This window comes from Cucumis melo, chromosome 1 (genome assembly GCF_025177605.1).
Source record: "Cucumis melo cultivar AY chromosome 1, USDA_Cmelo_AY_1.0, whole genome shotgun sequence".
Classification (NCBI taxonomy): Eukaryota; Viridiplantae; Streptophyta; class Magnoliopsida; order Cucurbitales; family Cucurbitaceae; genus Cucumis; species Cucumis melo.
The window spans coordinates 14998530-15017232 of record NC_066857.1 but is presented as its reverse complement, the minus strand read 5'-3'; the positions used below and the strand labels follow the sequence as shown (position 1 = coordinate 15017232).

At 34.3% G+C, this 18703-nt stretch overlaps 2 protein-coding genes and 2 long non-coding RNA genes across 5 annotated transcripts; 2 read left to right on the top strand and 2 right to left on the bottom strand.

The window, feature by feature from the left end:
- Positions 1-469: 469 nt before the first annotated feature.
- On the bottom strand, positions 470-4242 carry LOC103490195 (uncharacterized). The gene is made up of 5 exons (XM_008449586.3): positions 3650-4242; positions 1953-2646; positions 1464-1842; positions 968-1030; positions 470-878 (listed from the first exon to the last, which is right to left on the bottom strand). The coding sequence occupies exons 1-5, from the start codon at positions 3960-3962 to the stop codon at positions 825-827; spliced, it is 1503 nt and encodes a 500-aa protein (XP_008447808.1). The 5' UTR covers positions 3963-4242; the 3' UTR covers positions 470-824.
- A 335-nt stretch (positions 4243-4577) lies between these two features.
- On the top strand, positions 4578-6914 carry LOC103490194 (uncharacterized). 2 transcript variants are annotated; one of them, XR_007823552.1, is made up of 4 exons: positions 4578-4889; positions 4986-5037; positions 5245-5646; positions 6589-6914. It is a non-coding gene; the product is annotated as an uncharacterized LOC103490194 (long non-coding RNA). The 2 variants fall into 2 exon arrangements; XR_007823551.1 differs by lacking the exon at positions 6589-6914 and having other exon boundaries at positions 5245-6093.
- A 2325-nt stretch (positions 6915-9239) lies between these two features.
- On the top strand, positions 9240-11999 carry LOC103490193 (F-box protein At-B). Its single transcript, XM_008449585.3, has 4 exons — positions 9240-9776; positions 9873-10081; positions 10305-10395; positions 10526-11999. The coding sequence occupies exons 1-4, from the start codon at positions 9624-9626 to the stop codon at positions 11894-11896; spliced, it is 1824 nt and encodes a 607-aa protein (XP_008447807.1). The 5' UTR covers positions 9240-9623; the 3' UTR covers positions 11897-11999.
- Positions 12000-14161: 2162 nt separating this feature from the next.
- LOC103490192 (uncharacterized) lies at positions 14162-18352 on the bottom strand. Its single transcript, XR_537816.3, has 3 exons — positions 18004-18352; positions 16746-16818; positions 14162-14386 (listed from the first exon to the last, which is right to left on the bottom strand). It is a non-coding gene; the product is annotated as an uncharacterized LOC103490192 (long non-coding RNA).
- Positions 18353-18703: the final 351 nt, after the last annotated feature.

Here is an 18703-nt window from a genome sequence, read left to right as displayed (position 1 = left end):
TCTCATTCAACAATCATCTATCATAGACCTGAATTACAAATTTGTAATCTATTTTTTCCGATACTCTTGGTCCTACCCATTGTCTGTAAATATTTATTAAAATAATATTATTTATGAGAGATTGAGAACAGTAAACGGCCACATTTTCAGGCATGAAAGAAACTCACATTCTGCTTTTCCACTCATAAATATGTAACTTGCTCATCTGCTAAACAAACAAATATAACCACTTTAAAAATAATCTTTCTATTTATTAAAACCAGTACCACAATTATTCTCTACCTCGTCATCTTCATCTAGTGCAGAATGACTAACCTTTGATACGAAGATTCAAGAAAGATGATAAAACAATGTTGAAGACTAGATTTATAATGTCTATCTCAGCCCCAACTCTTTAAAAAACAGACTAGCTCCCTTTTTTTTTTTCTCATTCATCCTTTTTGACACGAGTATCATGGGGCAGTGAAAGTTGTTTAGCAGGACTATCGTTTAAAATTGAAGCTTAAATTCAACAGTTTGGTTTAGTAAGATTTAGTATTTACACTCAAACATTCAGATGCATAATGTGAAAGAATCAAGAAAATAATCTGGAATGTTCTCTGGCAGATTAGTTGGTCTAAGATTAGACAGAGTTGTTACATTAATACTATGAACAATGATGTTAAGGGAACAACCAACAGTAATTCCAATGATGAAAATGTCTATTTGAAATGACTTTGAAAGGCGTATAAGCACCCTAGCGCTTGAAAAGTCATGGAGGTCATCAATCACCTGGGTCAAGATCCTTTTGTGCAGTTTTGGTAGCCATGCACAGTATCCTTTTATCATTTCCTCTTCTTGGTTGCTTTCTTTTTTGATTTCTTAAAGCCTCCGGTGTCCTATAGGCCACAATAAAAGTGTTGAATGTGTAATAAAACCATAAAGAGTATTAAAAAAAAAAGCCATAGCCAGAGAGGAATAGGATTACCTTTTTGTAAAATCTATATGCTGCTCGGCCGGTCAACTCTTCCCCACTTTTAGTGACGTATACCTGGAAAGGGTTAATAGCTTGTTAAAAATGGCCCAAGCAATCGAGGCAAAGGATGCAATAAGTAATCTGGCTAGAAGAATCATTTTCCAAGTTATATTGTCAATAAATGAAATGGAATAACAAAAAAAAAAAGCTACTAAATAAAGGACAAATATTATATTTTGGTAGAACATGTTTGGATTGACTTTCTAATTGTTTATAAGTGCAGAAAAAAGATGCGTTCATAAACTTAGAAAGTCAATCCAAACACCAACAACAAATTTAAAGGAATTCCACAGAAAAAGAAAATACTAAATGGTTGTTTCTGCAATTATCAGTATGTGACTAACATGAATGCACAAAACAAAGTATATCGATTCTATTAGCTTATTGTCATGAAAATTCGAGAAATTTTGACATTGATTCACTCTTCAGAACTATATTGCTGCCATACCTTCTTCCCTTCTGGGGATGTATACCAGTGACCAGCTGATTGCCCACCTGCATGGACCCTTCTTTTTCCAGCGTCTCTAGGAAGACTAAAAGAGCTCTTTGGATCAATCCAGTTTCCAGCATCCTCCAAGAGTTCACAGTTTGGGCCCCCTTGTTTACTTTTTGCATTTCTAGAGCTGCTACCAATTTTCTTTTTTTGAGTTGCTGCCCATTTGGGTGCTGTTTTACTGCTTGATGGTGTAACAGCTTTCTCATTGGCCCAACATTTGGAAGCGATATTCTTAGATCTTTTTGACATATTTGTCGATCTTTTTGAACTTTCCTTTACAGTAACCTGTGAAGGTCGGCTAGTTGAGGCCTCTCCATTGCTAAACTGTCTCCTGCCAATGCAGCAAGAAAACATATAAAGGTTAAAAGGACAGAATATAAAGTTGCCAATTTTGTCTTAATGAAAAGGAATGATTGAAAACAAGGACTAAGAGTTGCTAACATATAATCAATCACCGATCCTCTGTTGCCATCAACTCCCAATGGCAAAAAGTTTGGTAAGCGATTGCGAACCAACTTTTGAATCCTTGGATCTTCATGAAAAAAATAGTCATGAGCAGGACAGCCGAGCTTATCCATCATTTCACTTGAGCAGCTACTATTGGTGGTACGACTATCCATGCAGTTTATATGAGCACTACTTCCTAATCTGGTGGCTGCTTTAATATCCTGCTTCAACTGTGAAAATTCTTGGCAGACTTCATCAAAGGCTGGTGTTGGCAAATGAAAACTTTTCGTTTGACAGAAATCCTTCCATAGATCCTCATTTTGAGTAATACTCGCTGTCAGGCTCTTCTTTTTCTCGTCCACAGTTGCAGAGAGACCAACTGTAGACTTTTGCTTGTTAAAAGATGAAACAACCTCAGGCCCTTTTCTTCTTTGATTGTCACAGCTAGAAGGTTCATCTGAATCAGATTCAAGTAACTGGAACATTCGAAGAGGACTGATGGTTAAATTAGAAAACAATGACTTATTTTGCTTTTCCAAACCAACAGAAGTTGGGGCGTCTACAGTCTGTTTGTCTTCCCTTGCCTTTAGCTGGCTGGAAGTGGGAGGAGTTAAGATCACATGTAAAGGAGCCTTTGAACTACTGCAGACAGATCGGAAGAGTGAAGATGGATGATGGTCTCTTGAAACTGAGGTACATGTCAACAATGTGTTAATTGCAGAAAGTAAAACCCTCAGTTAGCCACTTCAAATAAAGAGTAAAAAGCTAGCCCTTTAATCATACAAGTAAATTATTTATGATCGACGAGTCTATCTGATATGTCTTATTTCGACAACTCTGTAAATGTTCATTTAGTCAACTATGTCGCAATCATCATAAAAGTATATCTATACTTAACCAAGAATTGTAGTTATAATTTATAAACAGTGCTCAGTTTGAAATCACTGGTAACAATTGACAATTATGCATATATAACAAAGCTCTTCCAGTTGATTAGTTTCTTAGATCAAAAGGATGTAATACATAATAACTAGCCGAGAGAGCAGTACTATAAAACCATACAAGTATGTTGTATCCAAGCCGACTTAAGCATGACTTGACTAATCTCGTGAGACAAATATAATCTTTCATTTCTTTTAGAAGAAAAGCAAGAAGACATGCCTTTTAAGAAGATAAAACCATACAATATAGTACGTTTTGATATCTTTACCTCCTTCTAAAGCAACACTCAAACAATTTGCAAACAAATAAAACCATACACATTATCTTCTAAGAAATATATACACACGAATACCGTGAGTGTTCAACTTGGGATCAAGTTCAGAAAATAATTATCTTACTCCACTACATTTGATTTCAAGGCAAGCCTGAATGTGCATTATATTCAATACAAACACATTAGTTTTTTTTTTTTTTTTTAATAGGAAACAGCTCAGTATAACCAATACTATAGAAAAAATTCCGTAAACTTAAAGAAAATAGTGTATGCACAATAAGCTCGCATGGAGGCAAATACAACGATCCAAAATTTCCTATACTATGAATCAAGTACCATTAGCCAGTGCCCTGCGTCTAACACTTGAATCGAAGCTTTGCTAAACTCTGGACATCATCTATATAACTTTAGAGCTATGTTTCTGAAAATATCCTTTCTAACTTCCCATTAATAAAAAACGTGAAACAGCTATTACCTGTAGCACAATCTTCTTGGGATGAAAACTGTTCAATGTCATCATCGACTACAGAAAACAAAGGTGATGATTCCCTTTTCTTGGATACCGAAGAACAACGAGCTGGCCCACGTTTGAGCCGCTTAAATTTTCTAGGCGAAACTTGCCCAATTTCTCCAATGCAATCCACAACCCCACCATCGTCCTGTTTGGACGAAATATTGACACCCACCGAAGAGTTAGAAGAGGGTTCATCCGGTAAAGGAATTTGGGGGCTCAAATCGAAACCCAAATCAAGGCCGAGAGAGAATGAGGGAGGTTCATAGTACGCCATAAAAAATTAAGAACCCCAGAAGGCAGTGAAAAAAAAGCAGCAAAGCAATCAGTGGCAGAAGAATGAGTTAGGAAACGGCAACATAACATGTTGATCCATAGTATACATCAGATGCACATCAAACTTTGACGTGGAAATGAACTCTAGAACCGAGAGGAACGCATATAATTGAGAGGAAATCCGAAATCGAGAAGAGAGAGAAGGTTTAGCGGGAGAGGAATTTTCTCCGAAATTTTGAGCGGCAGCGAAAGAGTGAAAACGGAATTTTGAAGACGATTGGGATGAGTTCTATTGGGACTTGGCCGGGCTCCCGCCTAGCCTTCAAAGGTTAAAGCCCAAGTTCAAAAGGACCTAAGAAATTGTTTTAAGTTTGGATTGGGTCGACCCAACTTTTATAACCTCATTACCCAACTCTTAGGTTTGGTTCCTCACCAGAAAAATAGCAAAATTAAAGGCCTTCTTTAGATAAAGGTCAAATTTTAAATTAAATTGATGAAATAGCAAAATCATAGAAGATGAAAAAAAGACTACTGCAAAAATGTCTTAAATATCCTTACTCTAATAAAAAACTAACATCTCAAATATAATTCTTCCAAAACCACGAATACTCCATAATCGACTCAAGCTTCCTAAACATCAAACATGATGATTACAACTCTCCCCCTAACTTTTTCCTACCAAAACATAAAACCAATGAAAACCCATCAAGATCCCAATTTTCCCTCAAAATCATTCAGTCTTCTTCATCTCCATCAAAACCCCAATTTCGAAACCTTCCCTGAAATCTTCTTTAGCGAAAGAGCATCAACCATCTTCTTCAGCAAAATCTTCTTCAAAACCTTCCTTGTCTTCTTCATTGAAACAACGGCCTCTACAAAAGATCTTCTTCATCGAAAGGTGTCCAGCTTCATCCTTTGCAGAAACAAGGTTTTTTTTCTCCTTCTTTCGTTCCGTTTCAGTTCGTGGAACATAATGAAATTGTTTGTTTATAACACCCCAATCCTTGACAATTATAACATGCAGAGGTAACAAAATACATTTAGTGATCTCCTCTATCTTCAGAACTACTCCAAAGGTTAGAAAAATAAAAATGTCCTGGACGGTAGAATGTAAATCATTTATTATTGTTTTGAATCTAAATCATTTATTTTACTTTTTTAATTATTGTTTTAAATTACATTAACAAATATTAAAAGATCTTCTCTCCTAATTTATAGGAACAACAACAGTAACATAAATTCTTTTAATATTTATAAATGTTTATTCAAATAATAATTTGTAGCAACATTAAAGATGAAAAACAAGAAGGGTGAAGAAGGAAGAACAAGAGTTAGCGACAGATTAAATGCTGCTGGAATTACTAGTTCAAAGAACCATCAACAAAAGAACCAGAACTTGGAGCGAAATTAATAATCTGGGGTGAGAATGTGAGAGGGAGATGCGAACGAGTTTGTTTAGAAGGAGGGAAATGCAGACGAAATTGTTTCGAAGGGTGGGCGAGCAGAACAACAATGGTGGCAGCAAGCAAATTGGTGGCGGCGAGCACAATGGTGGCGTCGATCTCAATAGTGGCGACAAACACAATGGTGGCAGCGATGGTTATTCGGAGAAGAAATGGACGGATTCCATTTGAAGAAGAAAGAATTTGCGAGCCGCGACTAAAGGAGAAGATCGAAAGAGTAAAGTATGAGAGAGATTGTTATTTTTTTACAAAATAAAATTATTAAAATTAAAATTTAAAATGGACCTTTAATGTCGGTTTAAAACCGAATTAAACTTGTTATTTTTTTTACAAAATAAAATTATTAAAATTTAAATTTAAATGGACCTTTAATGTCGGTTTTCAAGAGGGCGGACCTTTAATGTCGGTTTAAAACCGACAATAAAGCTTATTCTTTAATGTCGGTGGAAAACCGACATTAAACATCCGCCTTTTCAAAACCGACATTAATGTTCATTTATCATTTTTCTCAACCGACATTAAAGCGTATATTTCTTCTAGTGATATACCTATTGGTTGGCCAATGGGTTTGGGCCTTTAGGGTACTCAAGTTTTGGAAGGAGGGAGGAGATAGGCAAATGAAGACATGCCTACATCTCCATACTCGCGCGCTGCCACCGTCGGTCGGGAGAGGAGAGATAAGATAATATATATATATATATATATATATATATATATATATATATATATATATATATATATATATATATTAAAAATTTCTTTTAATTTTCTAAAATGATTTTTAAGAATTGTGAAACGTTTTACCGTTAAGAATTTAATATTGTTTACCATTTACAAATTAATTGTCTAAAAACGTTTACTTTTGATAAATTAATTATCTAAAAATGTTTTATCGTTAAGCTATCCCCCTCTACACTTATAAATATCTCGTTCCTCTTCATTTGAGAGACACAACAAAAAATTCATTCTTCTCTTTTGTCTTTCTCTTGAATCTATTGATTACCAGTTAGTTTCCGTGCACAATCAACTGAAGGGTGAGATTGTTTTATCCTGGGGACGAGAGGGTGACAATATGTTTGCACAATTTAGAGTAGAACCGCGATACATCTTAAAGAGAGCGTGTTCCGCGACTCAGCCATATACTAATCTTTTTCTGTTTTGCAGTTTTACTTTCTTAACCAATCCATCTTGCTATTCCTATTCTGCCTTTGTTGTACCAGTTGCTGAATTTGAACGTATTGTGTATTGGAAGGTCGAAGTGCAACAACAGGTTGTCATTCACAAGCAGTACGTCCCGATGTTCATGTGAGGAAGAGAAAACAGAAGAATTGATGATGGGGGAGGAGTGAATGGTAAGGAGATTGAGGTAGAAGGTTGTGCAATTAGGTATGGGAGAGATTTGTGGGTTTGGGGTGTCTTCCTCAATTTTTCATCAAAAACTCTAAAAAAATATACTGCAATTTACTTGACGTTTATAAGGTGTCAAGTAAAAATAGAATGAAAAAAAATTTAGAAATTTCTGCCAACATCCACTTTTTTTCATTATGCTTGACGTTTTTGTACATTACTCGACAATGTTTCATAAAAACATCAAGTACTTCTTAATTGCAAATATCAAGTAATGTTGTTTTTGTAGTAGTGCTTGTCCAATGTTTTTCCAACCATGGATGATATCTTGCATATCGACTTTGATCTTAATATCCTTATTGTTCCGAGAAAAAGGTACTAGAACTTGCCCTAAATCTCCCATTGGAAAATGTATATATCTCATACAAGAATTTGTCAAATAGTCATAAAGTCTTTACCTCTATCATAGACAACATATTTGTTCCAAAAAAATATACAAGAAGCCTTAAATGATCCAAATTGAAAACTAGTTGTCCGAGAGGAGATGAATGATCTCAGACAAAATGATACGCCAATAATAGTTTTGTTGAGAGATAAGAGAATAATACATGAGAAATAATAACTTTGTCGAGAGATAAGAGAATAATACGTGAGAAATAATAACTTTGTCGAGAGATAAAGAGAATAATGAGATGTAAATAGGCTTCTACCATTAAATGTAATGTTGATGGTATGGTTGAAAGATATAAAATAAGGCTAGTTGCAAAAAAATTTACTCAAACATATGGGATCGATTTTCTAGAAACTCTTGCTCTTAATGCTAAAATTAATTATATCAGGGTACTATTGTAGCAAACTTGGATTGACCACTTCACTAGGTTGATGTAAAAAATGCCTTCTCAATAGTGATCTTGAAGAATAAGTACCTACGAGCACTGACAGATTTAGTATAGACCCAATGGGGCTTAGCCCTCCCTCAACTTTATTGTCTTTTATATAATATATATAAATAAAACTATAAAGTTTCTAATACTTGTAGTTAGCTCAATGGTTATTCTATTTTTTCATATTTTTCTTTTAACCCTCTGTCAATATATTCTTTAGATCTGCCACTGCCTACAAACTTACCACTAGGTTCGAAATCGACTTTGGGAAGAAGAAAGTATGCAACTAAAAAAGTTTATATAGATGCAAACTAACTCCTAAAGCATGGTTTGAATGATTTGGAACAGTAGTTATGAGTTTTGAGTTCCTTCAAAGTTAAGTTGCTCCACTGCTTTTTTTTACAAACATTATTTTGCAAATAACAAAAGAGTGCTTTTAATTGAGTACGTAGCTGACATTGTTCTTAGAGGTAATGATGATGTAGAATTGGCTAGTTTAAAAAAGAAACTTGCAAGTGTGTTTCAAATCAAGGACCTAGAAACACTAAAGTACTTCTTAGGAATGGAGTTTGCAAGAGCCACCAAAGATGTATTCGTGAACCAAAGAAAAAAAAATATATTATTGATTTATTTGAAGAAACAAGTTCACTTGGGTGCAAGGTAATTGAGACTCATATTGAATCAAATTTGAAATTAGAAGCTACAAAAGATGAAAACGTGAAGGATAAGGAACAGTACCAAAGACAAGTTGGAAGACTCATTTATTTGTTCCACACACGTCTAGATATTGCGTTTGCAGTAAGCATGGTAAGTCAATTCATGCACTCACCAAGATTAGTTCATCTTGAAGCAACATATTGAATTTTTAGATATTTGAAGGAAACTCCAAAAAAAAGTTCATTGATTTTGAGATGGAACCTCGTACTGTCAAATTAGTATAAGAGTCTATAAAGCTTAACTGAGTATTCAACCCAATACAAAAAAAATTGTGATTCGACCAAGATTGGTGAACCAAGAGAGGCACCATCTTGAAGGGGCATACCGAGAATCCCACGTCGGAAAAATCATGGGACTGAAACTCTTTACAAGATAGATGAGCTATTCTTCTCATTGCCAATTGGTTTTAAAATACTATCAAACATTGTTTGTAATCATTAAGTATATAATGAACTAAAATTAAATAACTTGTACAATATAAAATCGTTCCCTTCGGAAACAAGTATGTGAGAATACAAAAAAAAAACTTTTGCACATAAAAGGTTTGTTCCTTTGATGGTATAGACAAGATCAATGTTGATCGTAGTTAATCCCGTAAGTCTACTATTTGGTGACTTCACCAAATAGCGAGTTGAGAACGTAATGTCGCAAGATAAAATTCACTTTCTCATAGATGAGTAATTTCCTAGGTTAATGGTTTGACCTTATTCATCAAAGTATTAATGGTATTTACTGTACTTGCATGTAGTGGATAGATCGTAGGACACAACTTGTTCGTTTATCGTAGGACACAACCTGTCGGTTTAGATAAATACGATAACAAATGTTGTTCAGAAAAAAAGCTAGAGAATACGCTTAGAAAAGAAAACGACGAAAAATGGACATGCATTACAAGAACATAGAGAAAATACCTTAGACAAGTCGGTAATATCGAAGTTGAATTGGGAGACGAAACGGTGGCAAAACGAAGTTTGAAACGGTGCCGGATGAAGTTTGAGTTTGAGAGACGAACGAACCCACAAACTTGAGACTTGAGAGATGAAGAGAAATGTGAAAGAAAAGAGACGTTTAAACTTTCTTGTTTCAAATCAAGAGGTACAAATGGTAAATTCACAAAGTAAAGAAGTCAGTATAAGTTTTTAGAAATGAGTGTCTTATCAAACTTTTTGCTATTTGGGATATTTGGTGAAATTTTCCATTTCCTTACTTCGTGGTTGAACACCGAACCTAAAAAAGCTCGACCCTGAAAAAATGGCTCTGCATACAATTCCTCACACCATTCTAATGGAGATCCTCCTCAAGCTTGACCTCCAAACCCTTTGCTCCCTCTCATGCATCAGCAAAAGCCTACAAGACGCCGTCGTTGATGCCATTTCTCTCCTCTCCACTCTCCATCTTCCTATCGTAAGTTCACATGCGTTTGTTCTCTCCTTCTTCCTCTCTCAATTGTATCTACACCAATTGAACGACACATTTTGTTGTTGGAATTTTCAATCGCAGGATTTCTCTCCGGATTTTCAAACTCTGAAGATTGGCATCCTTGGTCGGTGCCGAGGCATGAGTAGCCTGACTATTAATTGCCTTCGTCTTCATGATTCTTCTCTCGTGGATTTTTTAGGCCCTCATTTACTTGAGCTAAACTTGTTTTGCTGCTCTTTACTCTCTTATCAATTCCTTGCTGTCATAGGCAAACTTTGTCCCAATTTGAGGTGTGAAAATATTGGATATCTTTGTATTTGACAGTCTGGTTATGTGATTCGAATGTTTCTGTTCTTGTTTCGTTCTTGAGTTAGGATTTTGCATCTTTTAAAAAACTTAATTAGTTGTTCGTTCTATGTTTTTTGAGGTAGAATTAAAATGCATATGATCTCTTGAATGTACTCATCCTATTTCTTAGTGCGTGTTTATGTGATTTGTTCATATTATGTTTAGAGTGCTTGTGCTTGAATTGGTAGCTGAAGATTCTCCTAAGGCATTCAATACAAACTTGGCTGAAATGCTCACAAGATGCTTGTTCTTAGATGTAAGTTGATACAACAGTTTATTCCCCTGGTTTAATTCATCCCTTCTTAACCATTCGCATTTCTTAAACGAAATTACAACAATCATTAAGTGTAATATGAGATGTTCTTCCTCTTTTGGTAATATTGTAGTCAATATCCCTGAAGATTCGAGGAGCGGGAGATGCTGAGGCTAATTACTTTAGGGGCATTGGAGCATTTCTTCCCAAAACCATGAAATCACTGAAGTTGAAGTCACTGCTACATCAAGAAGGAATTTGCATCATAAACAAACTAAGAGATTCTGGGAACTCCTTAATCACCACTTATACCGGAAACTTTGGATCTCCTAAGTTATCTTCAGGGTTAATGTTGCAGTGCTTGTCACTAGCCTTGGATGTTATTTCTAATGAGTTTATTATTACCGTTGCTGAATCTCTTCCTTTTTTGGTAGAGCTTCACTTGGAAGACATGCCGAACCAAGAACAATTGGTGCACCATGACTTGACCAATAGAGGACTTCAGTCATTGAGCAATTGTCATAAGCTGATATCACTTTCTCTTATTCGAGGTAGGCATAATCACCAGGTCTCTTTCAAAAAGCTGAATGATATGGGCATGTTTCTCTTGTCAGAGGGTTGCAGAGGTCTTGAGTCAGTGAGATTCTGTGGATTCTCTAAAGTCAGTGATGCTGGATTTGCATCGATCTTTCATTCATGCAATAGGCTGAAGAAATTCGAGATTCGTAATTCAACACATTTCTCAGACCTTGCACTCGAAGGTTTTGATGCCACTGGATGCTCCATAACAGAGTTGAGATTGTTATCATGCAGCCTTATAACTTGTGAATCTGTGAAGCAGTTGGCGTACTCTACAAGCTTGGAAGTTCTTGATCTACGTGGCTGCAAGAGCATATCAGATTCTTGCATTGATTCCATTTCCACTTTGTGCAATTTATCATCCCTGAATCTAACATCAACTGATATAACTGACGATGGTTTATCTGTTCTTGGTCATGGGAGTCTACCCATTATACGATTGTCTCTTCGAAGTTGTAAGAGAGTAACCGAAGAAGGAATCTATCGATTGTTTTATGGTGGCGGGACAATGAGCAAGACGTTGTCTGCCTTGGATCTTGGACACATTTCGGGAATAACTGATCGAGCAATCCAAATAATTGCTTCAGCTGGTGTCAGGATTACTGAGTTATGCATCAGATCGTGCGTCCATGTGACTGATTCTTCAGTGGAAGCTTTGGGGATGAAGAAGAAACTTCAAGGTGAAGGTAAGTTACTTCGTAGGCTGGATCTTTTTAATTGCATTGGTTTATCAATTGGTGCATGTAGATCATTTAGGGAACCTCAGTTTGGTGGGTTACAATGGTTAGGAATAGGCAATACTCGTCTGTGTAGCAATGGAGATGTTAATTTGGTCGAGTTTTGTTTCAAACGACCTTGGTTGACTTTGTGTTTGGAAGGTTGTGAAGTTGGATGTCATGATGGATGGCAATTCCATAGATCATAGTGATTTTGAAGCTTTCTTTTAGAGAGTAAGTTGATTGATCTTGTTGGTACAAAATATCAGTTGAGTTTTTAAAGGTGAAATGTATAATTATGTTTGGATGGCATTTGAATTTCGTATCTAATCTTTTAAGAATGAAAATATTTTATAATTGATTTCTTACCACTACCAAATGTTAACCAAATGATATGCTATAGGAAAATACTCGAGAGACCAATTTCTTTTTATACATTTTTTTCAAATATTTTAATTCATTTTGTGTGCGATCCATAAAAATAAGTATTTTATAATGCATTCAAGTAATGTTGTAAAATAAATGTTTAAATATAATTAATTTGTACGAATGACCCTAACGTCCAGCCTCCCAAAATGCTAAATGACCCACTTTTAGAAAATAGCTCCAGATGACCCACCATTGATGTCAAAAGCACACAAGACCATGGACTTTGTCCTCGCGTTATAACTGTTGCTCTCACTCTATATGTTGTGTCGCTCTGGCTTGCAATTTGAATGTTGATCAAGTACGAACAATTTGAATTTTTCTAAGATGAAATTTAATAATACCCTAAACTATAAACAAACTTACAGCGGTGTTTTCTTCGAAATTGAGCTTTTTCCTTCGAAATGGTTCTTTTCAAGGGTGTTATGTTGGATGGAGTTTTATCAAAGGTTTTTGATAATGCCATAAAGTTTTCTTCTAGGTTAAATTTTTTTAGATAATTATATCTATGCATCAATTCTCTTAATTTGTACAAAATATTGATCTAGGGAAGCCAAGAAGTACGACGAAACAAAAACGACTTAATTCCTAGTTAAAATGAGTGAAAACAGGCCAAAAGAATATCAGTGGAAAAATGATAATTTCTATCTTATCAATGCTGCCTACAATGACCTACCACGAGGCCTCAACTTGAGAGTTCTTAATTTTTGACATTGTTGCCATGTCGTATCCCCTTTAAGAATGTCGAGGCGTTGAAGACGGTTATTATCTAAACGATCGCAATCGCTTATCAAGTCAACACGATCATTTAGATTTGAAGTCTTTTTCCATCGTTTAATAAGAACTACAATGTCATGTGGATATGATTTAAATGATCGTTTACCTAATCAATACAATTGTTTAGCATGATCAACACGACTGTTTAGCATGGTCAACACAATTGTTTAAATTTAAAGTCATTTTTCCATTGTTTAAAAAGAGCTACACGATCACGAGGATATAATCTAAACGATCGCTTATCTAATCACTATGATCGTTTAACATGGTCATATTTTGTCAGTTTAAATATTCTAAACAATGTAAATATTTTGTCAACATGTTATACTTTTTTAAAAAATCCTTAATATACATATATATATTATTAATTCGAGTTGGATTAGGTTGAACTGAATTTTTCAACCCCAACCCAACTCGAAAAAAACTAAAATTTTCAACTCAATCCAACTCACATTTTAAACTAACCCAACCTAACCCATATAATATGGGTTAGGTAGTTCGAGTTATTGAGTTATTCTTACACCTCTACTACTTGCTGCGTCGTACCACGACTCCTCAAACTCGAGAGCTCCTAATTTTGGCAGTGTCATAGTGTCCAACTCGGCGTCGTAGCTCCAAACATCAATGTCACATCTCTTTGAAGAGCTTATTTTCACTTTGTGTCAACCACGGGCGTCTACACGCCTTTTCCCCCAATTTACCTATATATTCCCATTTCTTTTGTATTTTCTCATAATTTAACTTCCACATCGAATACTGATTAGTTAGAGCACTTCAATTTTGTAAATGTTCTCGATAGTTCATCAATAAAATTCTCTCTTTCAATCATTTAAACATGACTTACTACTAGAAAAATGGCCTACGATGATAGTTAAACTCTATCATATTTAAAATTCATGATAGTTATTTTTAGTCATTGTTTCAGCAGTCATGGGAAGTCTATTATGATAGTTTGGAAAAACTGTCACAATAAGTGTTTTTCATGACAAAAAAATAACTGTCACATATTCAATATTATTGACAGATAATAAATGTCATTATTTATATTTTATGACAATGACTGTCATTATTTCTCCTAGCATGACTTTAATTGACTATCAAGAATACCTTTTCCTTGACAGTTTTTTTTTTTTTTTTAAAATTCAAATATCATATACTCTTCTATTATTATATTTGTTTCTTACCCTATTTTTTTAGGGTTCTTGTTCTTCTTACTGTTCTGTCATTACACAGACCAGTTCAAGCACAACGTACTATACAACATACCCATATGAAAACAAACAGTCAACGCTTTAATATATATACGTTAACATACACTTTGTAATATTTGTACAATTGTTGGTAAATGGTTTGTACAATGAGAAAATAAACATACATGTTTTGGTACCAACAAACTATTTAACAACAAAAAATTTGCTACCAAACCTACAAAAAGGCCTATAAATCAATCAATTGCTCTAATATGGCTTCACTGCTCCAATGGATTCTTGTAAAACCTAGTAAGAAAATAAAATGAAATTTTAGAGTATGATTCTACACATCAATATAAGAATATAATAAGGTTTTACCATTTGTAATGCCAACACAAGATAGTAATTCCAACCCAAGTTAAAAGGAGAGATAAATCGAATCTACTTCACCCAATTATCAGAAAATAAGCATCTCTGTAGCAGAAGATATATGATGTTTAACATAATAGAGAGTATCTAATGTCATGAGAGGATAGCCACAAAGACTAAAAAAGGCAACCTTAGAGTTGGAACTTTTCTATTTCATTTGAATAGATGCACACAAGACGTTTGTTAAAGAAAAAGACTACTAACTATTTAGATGTATCTACTTCTACAATGGAACTCTCTTGAAATATACTATAGTATATAGATATGTTAATCTTTGTCTATGATCAAAGGATTTTCTTTATATAAGCTAGCCTCATAGAGGAGGAACTTGTGCCATATGAATAGAAGCTAATAAGCTTGTTTAAGATTCATGCTTGTGTATGATAATCAATTTACATCCAAGAAGAGCCTAGAAAATAAGATTTTCTTGCTCAATAGATCTTTATTCCCCATTTGTAAGAAACAGAAAGAAAGGAAAAGGAATAAACAATGCCAATCTAAAGAGAAAAATATTGCATATGGCAAAAGACAATAAATATTCAACCACCTTCAGGATCAAAATAAATGTTGCACACTCTGATCTAGTCAATCTTGATTATGCATATGGAAAAAGACAAGTAAGAAATTGAAAGTGCAACCACTATTATCATAAGCTAGTAAGAAAGATATGTATACGTTCCAAGCTTACTAAGAAATAAGAGTATCTTGAAGTCAAATCCAAGGAATGCAAGTTAATATTCTACAATATAGGAAAGAAAGAAAAGGTGTACCTCTCTTTCATAATCAACTTTATTAATATTCTACAATACACAAACAAATCAACTACAATCAAGCCACAACACAAACGAAGCTCTCTCCAAATTGATGTCAGAACAAAAACAAAATACTTCTTCCTTGTAATTGAAATTTACACAATAAACAAGAAAAATACATACTAAAACTAATGGATGTCCACTCCAAAGATACAACCTCTTGAACAATATGAAGGACATTTGTACAATAATCCGGTATTAACTTCAAAATCAGTCAGCTATATCTGCCTTAAAGTAAGATTGATGTAGGTTGCCTCTGCCTTAAGGCACTTAGGCACAGAAATGCATCCATCTTCAAACATCATTTTTGTACTTAAGATTAGAAGGAAAATTATGGGCAATATAGACAATTAACATTTTAGAAATGGTCTCACATATTTAGAATGCTACCATCGAATCCAAATGTTGTTATAGTTCCTATCCTTTTCCAGCTTGTTCATAGATAGATATTCTTTCTTTGAAAACGTAATTTCAATATTCTTCATAAACCATATTCAAATATTTGAAACTAGTATGAAGCTAGCCTATCTAAAAGATTAATCTTCCTTAAAAACATCATTTCAATATTCTCCTTAAAACCCCATTTGCATACATCGGTAGTTGGAACTAATTTAAAGCTAACCTATCTATCTAAAAGATTAATATTTTCTTTGAAACCTTCTGCTATAACCATTTAGAATGATAAAAAAAACTTGTCCCATCATTGTCTATTCACTCAACAATTAGAGTCAAACAAGAACTCCAAATTGGAAACAAAACATTCACTTTTAACATCATCTTCACCCTTTTGTGACGTTAGTGCTGAGTATTCACCTTTAAATTGCTCCATTTGTGACTACATTGTACATTGGAGCTGAGCATTCACCTTTAAATAAATATTTGAAACTAACTCCAACCTTATAGATCAACATGATCCTAAAACAGATCGAAATGTTAACAATTTGAACCTAAAACTTTCAGTACGACTAACAACTTAATATGGATCTAGAACTCAAAAACAAAATCAAGAGGACACACCCACAAGTGGAATTCAAAGTAATACAAGACCCTAACTCTAATAAACATACTGTAAAGAGTTCTTGCTAATTTCCATCCTCCAACTTGAATTACAAGAACTAAACAAAAGTACCACCCAAATACTTGAGCTAATCTATTGTCCATTATTCTTAGGCTTGTGGTGATGGTGAGGTCATATTGAACTCAATATGTTTGTAAACCTTTCCACTATGCCCTAACTTCACAAAAGCATTACACTTGTTACATTTATTACTAATAGTTAAAGGTATCGTCATTACACTTAGTATTAACAAAAGTGCACTTTTAAAGCAAAGAAAGCACTTTCAACAAGACTAGAATGATACAAAATATACTTTAAACCACAATAGTCGAATATGTATTTTGGTAGGGATGTAGAAACTACTTACCTAGATTGAAGCCCACAATTTTCAATCCGAAAATCTACTTCCTTGAACAAATAACGGACAACGTCCTTGACATCTAAACAGCAAACACAATGTTTAGGTTTACAATATATAGTTCAAATAACTTAAGCAACATATATTAAGAGAATGTTTAGGAGCTATAATATTATCCAAAATCAACTAAAACCAATAATTCTCCTTAGTTGATTAGCTCAAGCTAGTAACAAACTACAAACAACAAGCTAAAATCATGTTAAAAACTAAATTAACATACTTTATTTGAGTTCAAAATAGAGTAGCATGATTTCAAACTTACCTAATCTTTAATCTAACATATATAAATTTAAACAAACCAAGTTCAAGACCAACAAAAAAAAAGTCTAAAATTTATACACTTTTTTCATTCAGTACTTAAAGCAAATACTAGATGTACATTCGATAAATTCCATCAACATGCCATCTTTCCGAGTTACAGCCATTGCCTAAATTCAATTTACAAAATAGAGAGGCTAAATAGACGATACCATCAAGTTTGAAATGATTCATGTCTCTCCCACAAACTATTCTCAATATACAAAGATGCTTAAGTTTTTCATATGGTTTGAACCATCTCCAAAAGAAGCTTAAGTTTTTCATTTGAGAGCACATTTATTCTTTGCATTAACACATTTGAGAAGTTACAGAAGAGGGGTTATGCACATCTCCAAGCTACTACCCTATGTTGATAAACAGTTGGTTCAGAAAATCGAATCCATAATTTTAGTAGTTGCATCTATGCCACAGAGTTACATAATTTTTACTAGAACTTTTGGATGAGAATTTCCAAGACCTAGAGACATCTTACTCCCATTTACCAATTACTTGTAGGTCTTTCATTCAAAAAGGACAAGCAAAATCTTTGACTTCATCAAGGAGAATCACATTCAATTGGGTTCTACACTTCAACAGAATTTCATGTTCCATATAAACGACTGTGTTTCTTTTGCTCCCTAGAAATAAGTCATTGTCTTCGAATGAAATTGAAGACTATAGGTCACGGAAGGGGAAGTTAGAGGCATAAATTCATTTAAAGTAAGCTTATCCATTAACCTACCACTTTCATCATAAGCCCTTTCAAGCTCTATACCCTTCCTCGTTTCACGTATTTTCAATAATTCCTTACCAACTACTCGTAAAAATCAAAATCGGGGGAAAAAAGAAAAAGAAAAAAAAGCAATTGAGGAAAGCAAGAAACGGGAAAGCACAAGCATTCAATACTTACCTTCGCGTTATTCGTCCATGCCACGAAGCTCATTGACACCCAAATTTTCTTAATCCAACGATAAGCACTAAAAAAATTAGCAAAACCTAAGAGCTTCTCATCCTACCGAATAGTAGAACGATGCCATTAGAGGGGCATGGAAGGAAAATCAAGAACCTAAAAACCAACATGAGAAGTCAACAAAAAGTTCGAAGGGATCAGAAAAACTTATAGATACAATATCGTGAGTGTGAGAACCGACGAGGGAGAGAGGTTCAGAAGGAGAAGAGGAAAGAGAACGAAATTTAGGATGCTGTAGTGTTGTTGTTGTTGTGCCCTAGCGAAGGAAGAAGAAGAGGAAGAAAATGGTGAGGGGGCAGTCAGCAAGAGAACAAGAGGGGGCTCTACTACGCTTTAAAAAAAGGAAACTCCAATTCCCTCCCCTTCTTTTTCTTTCTTTTTACGTAAAATAAAATAAATACTTATAATTTGATTATTTATATTTAATCACATTTAAAAATTATCATAGATTCATGACACTTAAAAACTGTCATAAATTCTTCAAATCCAAAAAATTTCGTATTTTCTTGCCAAAAACGTAAATTTTGGCATTTATAACAGTTTTTCTTCTCTCCTTTCAATTTGGGTTGTAGTGAACTGTCATGGTATGTCATTTTTCTAGTAGTGACTTTTGTATTCCAATTTTCTCTTGAAGCTACTC

What these genes read in the sequence shown, in the direction of transcription:
- LOC103490195 (XM_008449586.3), bottom strand. Translation starts at nt 3,962, where the DNA reads ATGGCGTACTATGAACCTCCCTCATTCTCTCTCGGCCTTGATTTGGGT. An exon ending in CCAAGAAGATTGTGCTACAG is followed by an intron (nt 2,647 to 3,649) that starts GTAATAGCTGTT and finishes CATGTACCTCAG; the next exon opens with TTTCAAGAGACCATCATCCA. An exon ending in CATATAGATTTTACAAAAAG is followed by an intron (nt 879 to 967) that starts GTAATCCTATTC and finishes TGTGGCCTATAG; the next exon opens with GACACCGGAGGCTTTAAGAA.
- LOC103490193 (XM_008449585.3), top strand. Translation starts at nt 9,624, where the DNA reads ATGGCTCTGCATACAATTCCTCACACCATTCTAATGGAGATCCTCCTC. An exon ending in CCACTCTCCATCTTCCTATC is followed by an intron (nt 9,777 to 9,872) that starts GTAAGTTCACAT and finishes TTTCAATCGCAG; the next exon opens with GATTTCTCTCCGGATTTTCA. An exon ending in CAAGATGCTTGTTCTTAGAT is followed by an intron (nt 10,396 to 10,525) that starts GTAAGTTGATAC and finishes GTAATATTGTAG; the next exon opens with TCAATATCCCTGAAGATTCG.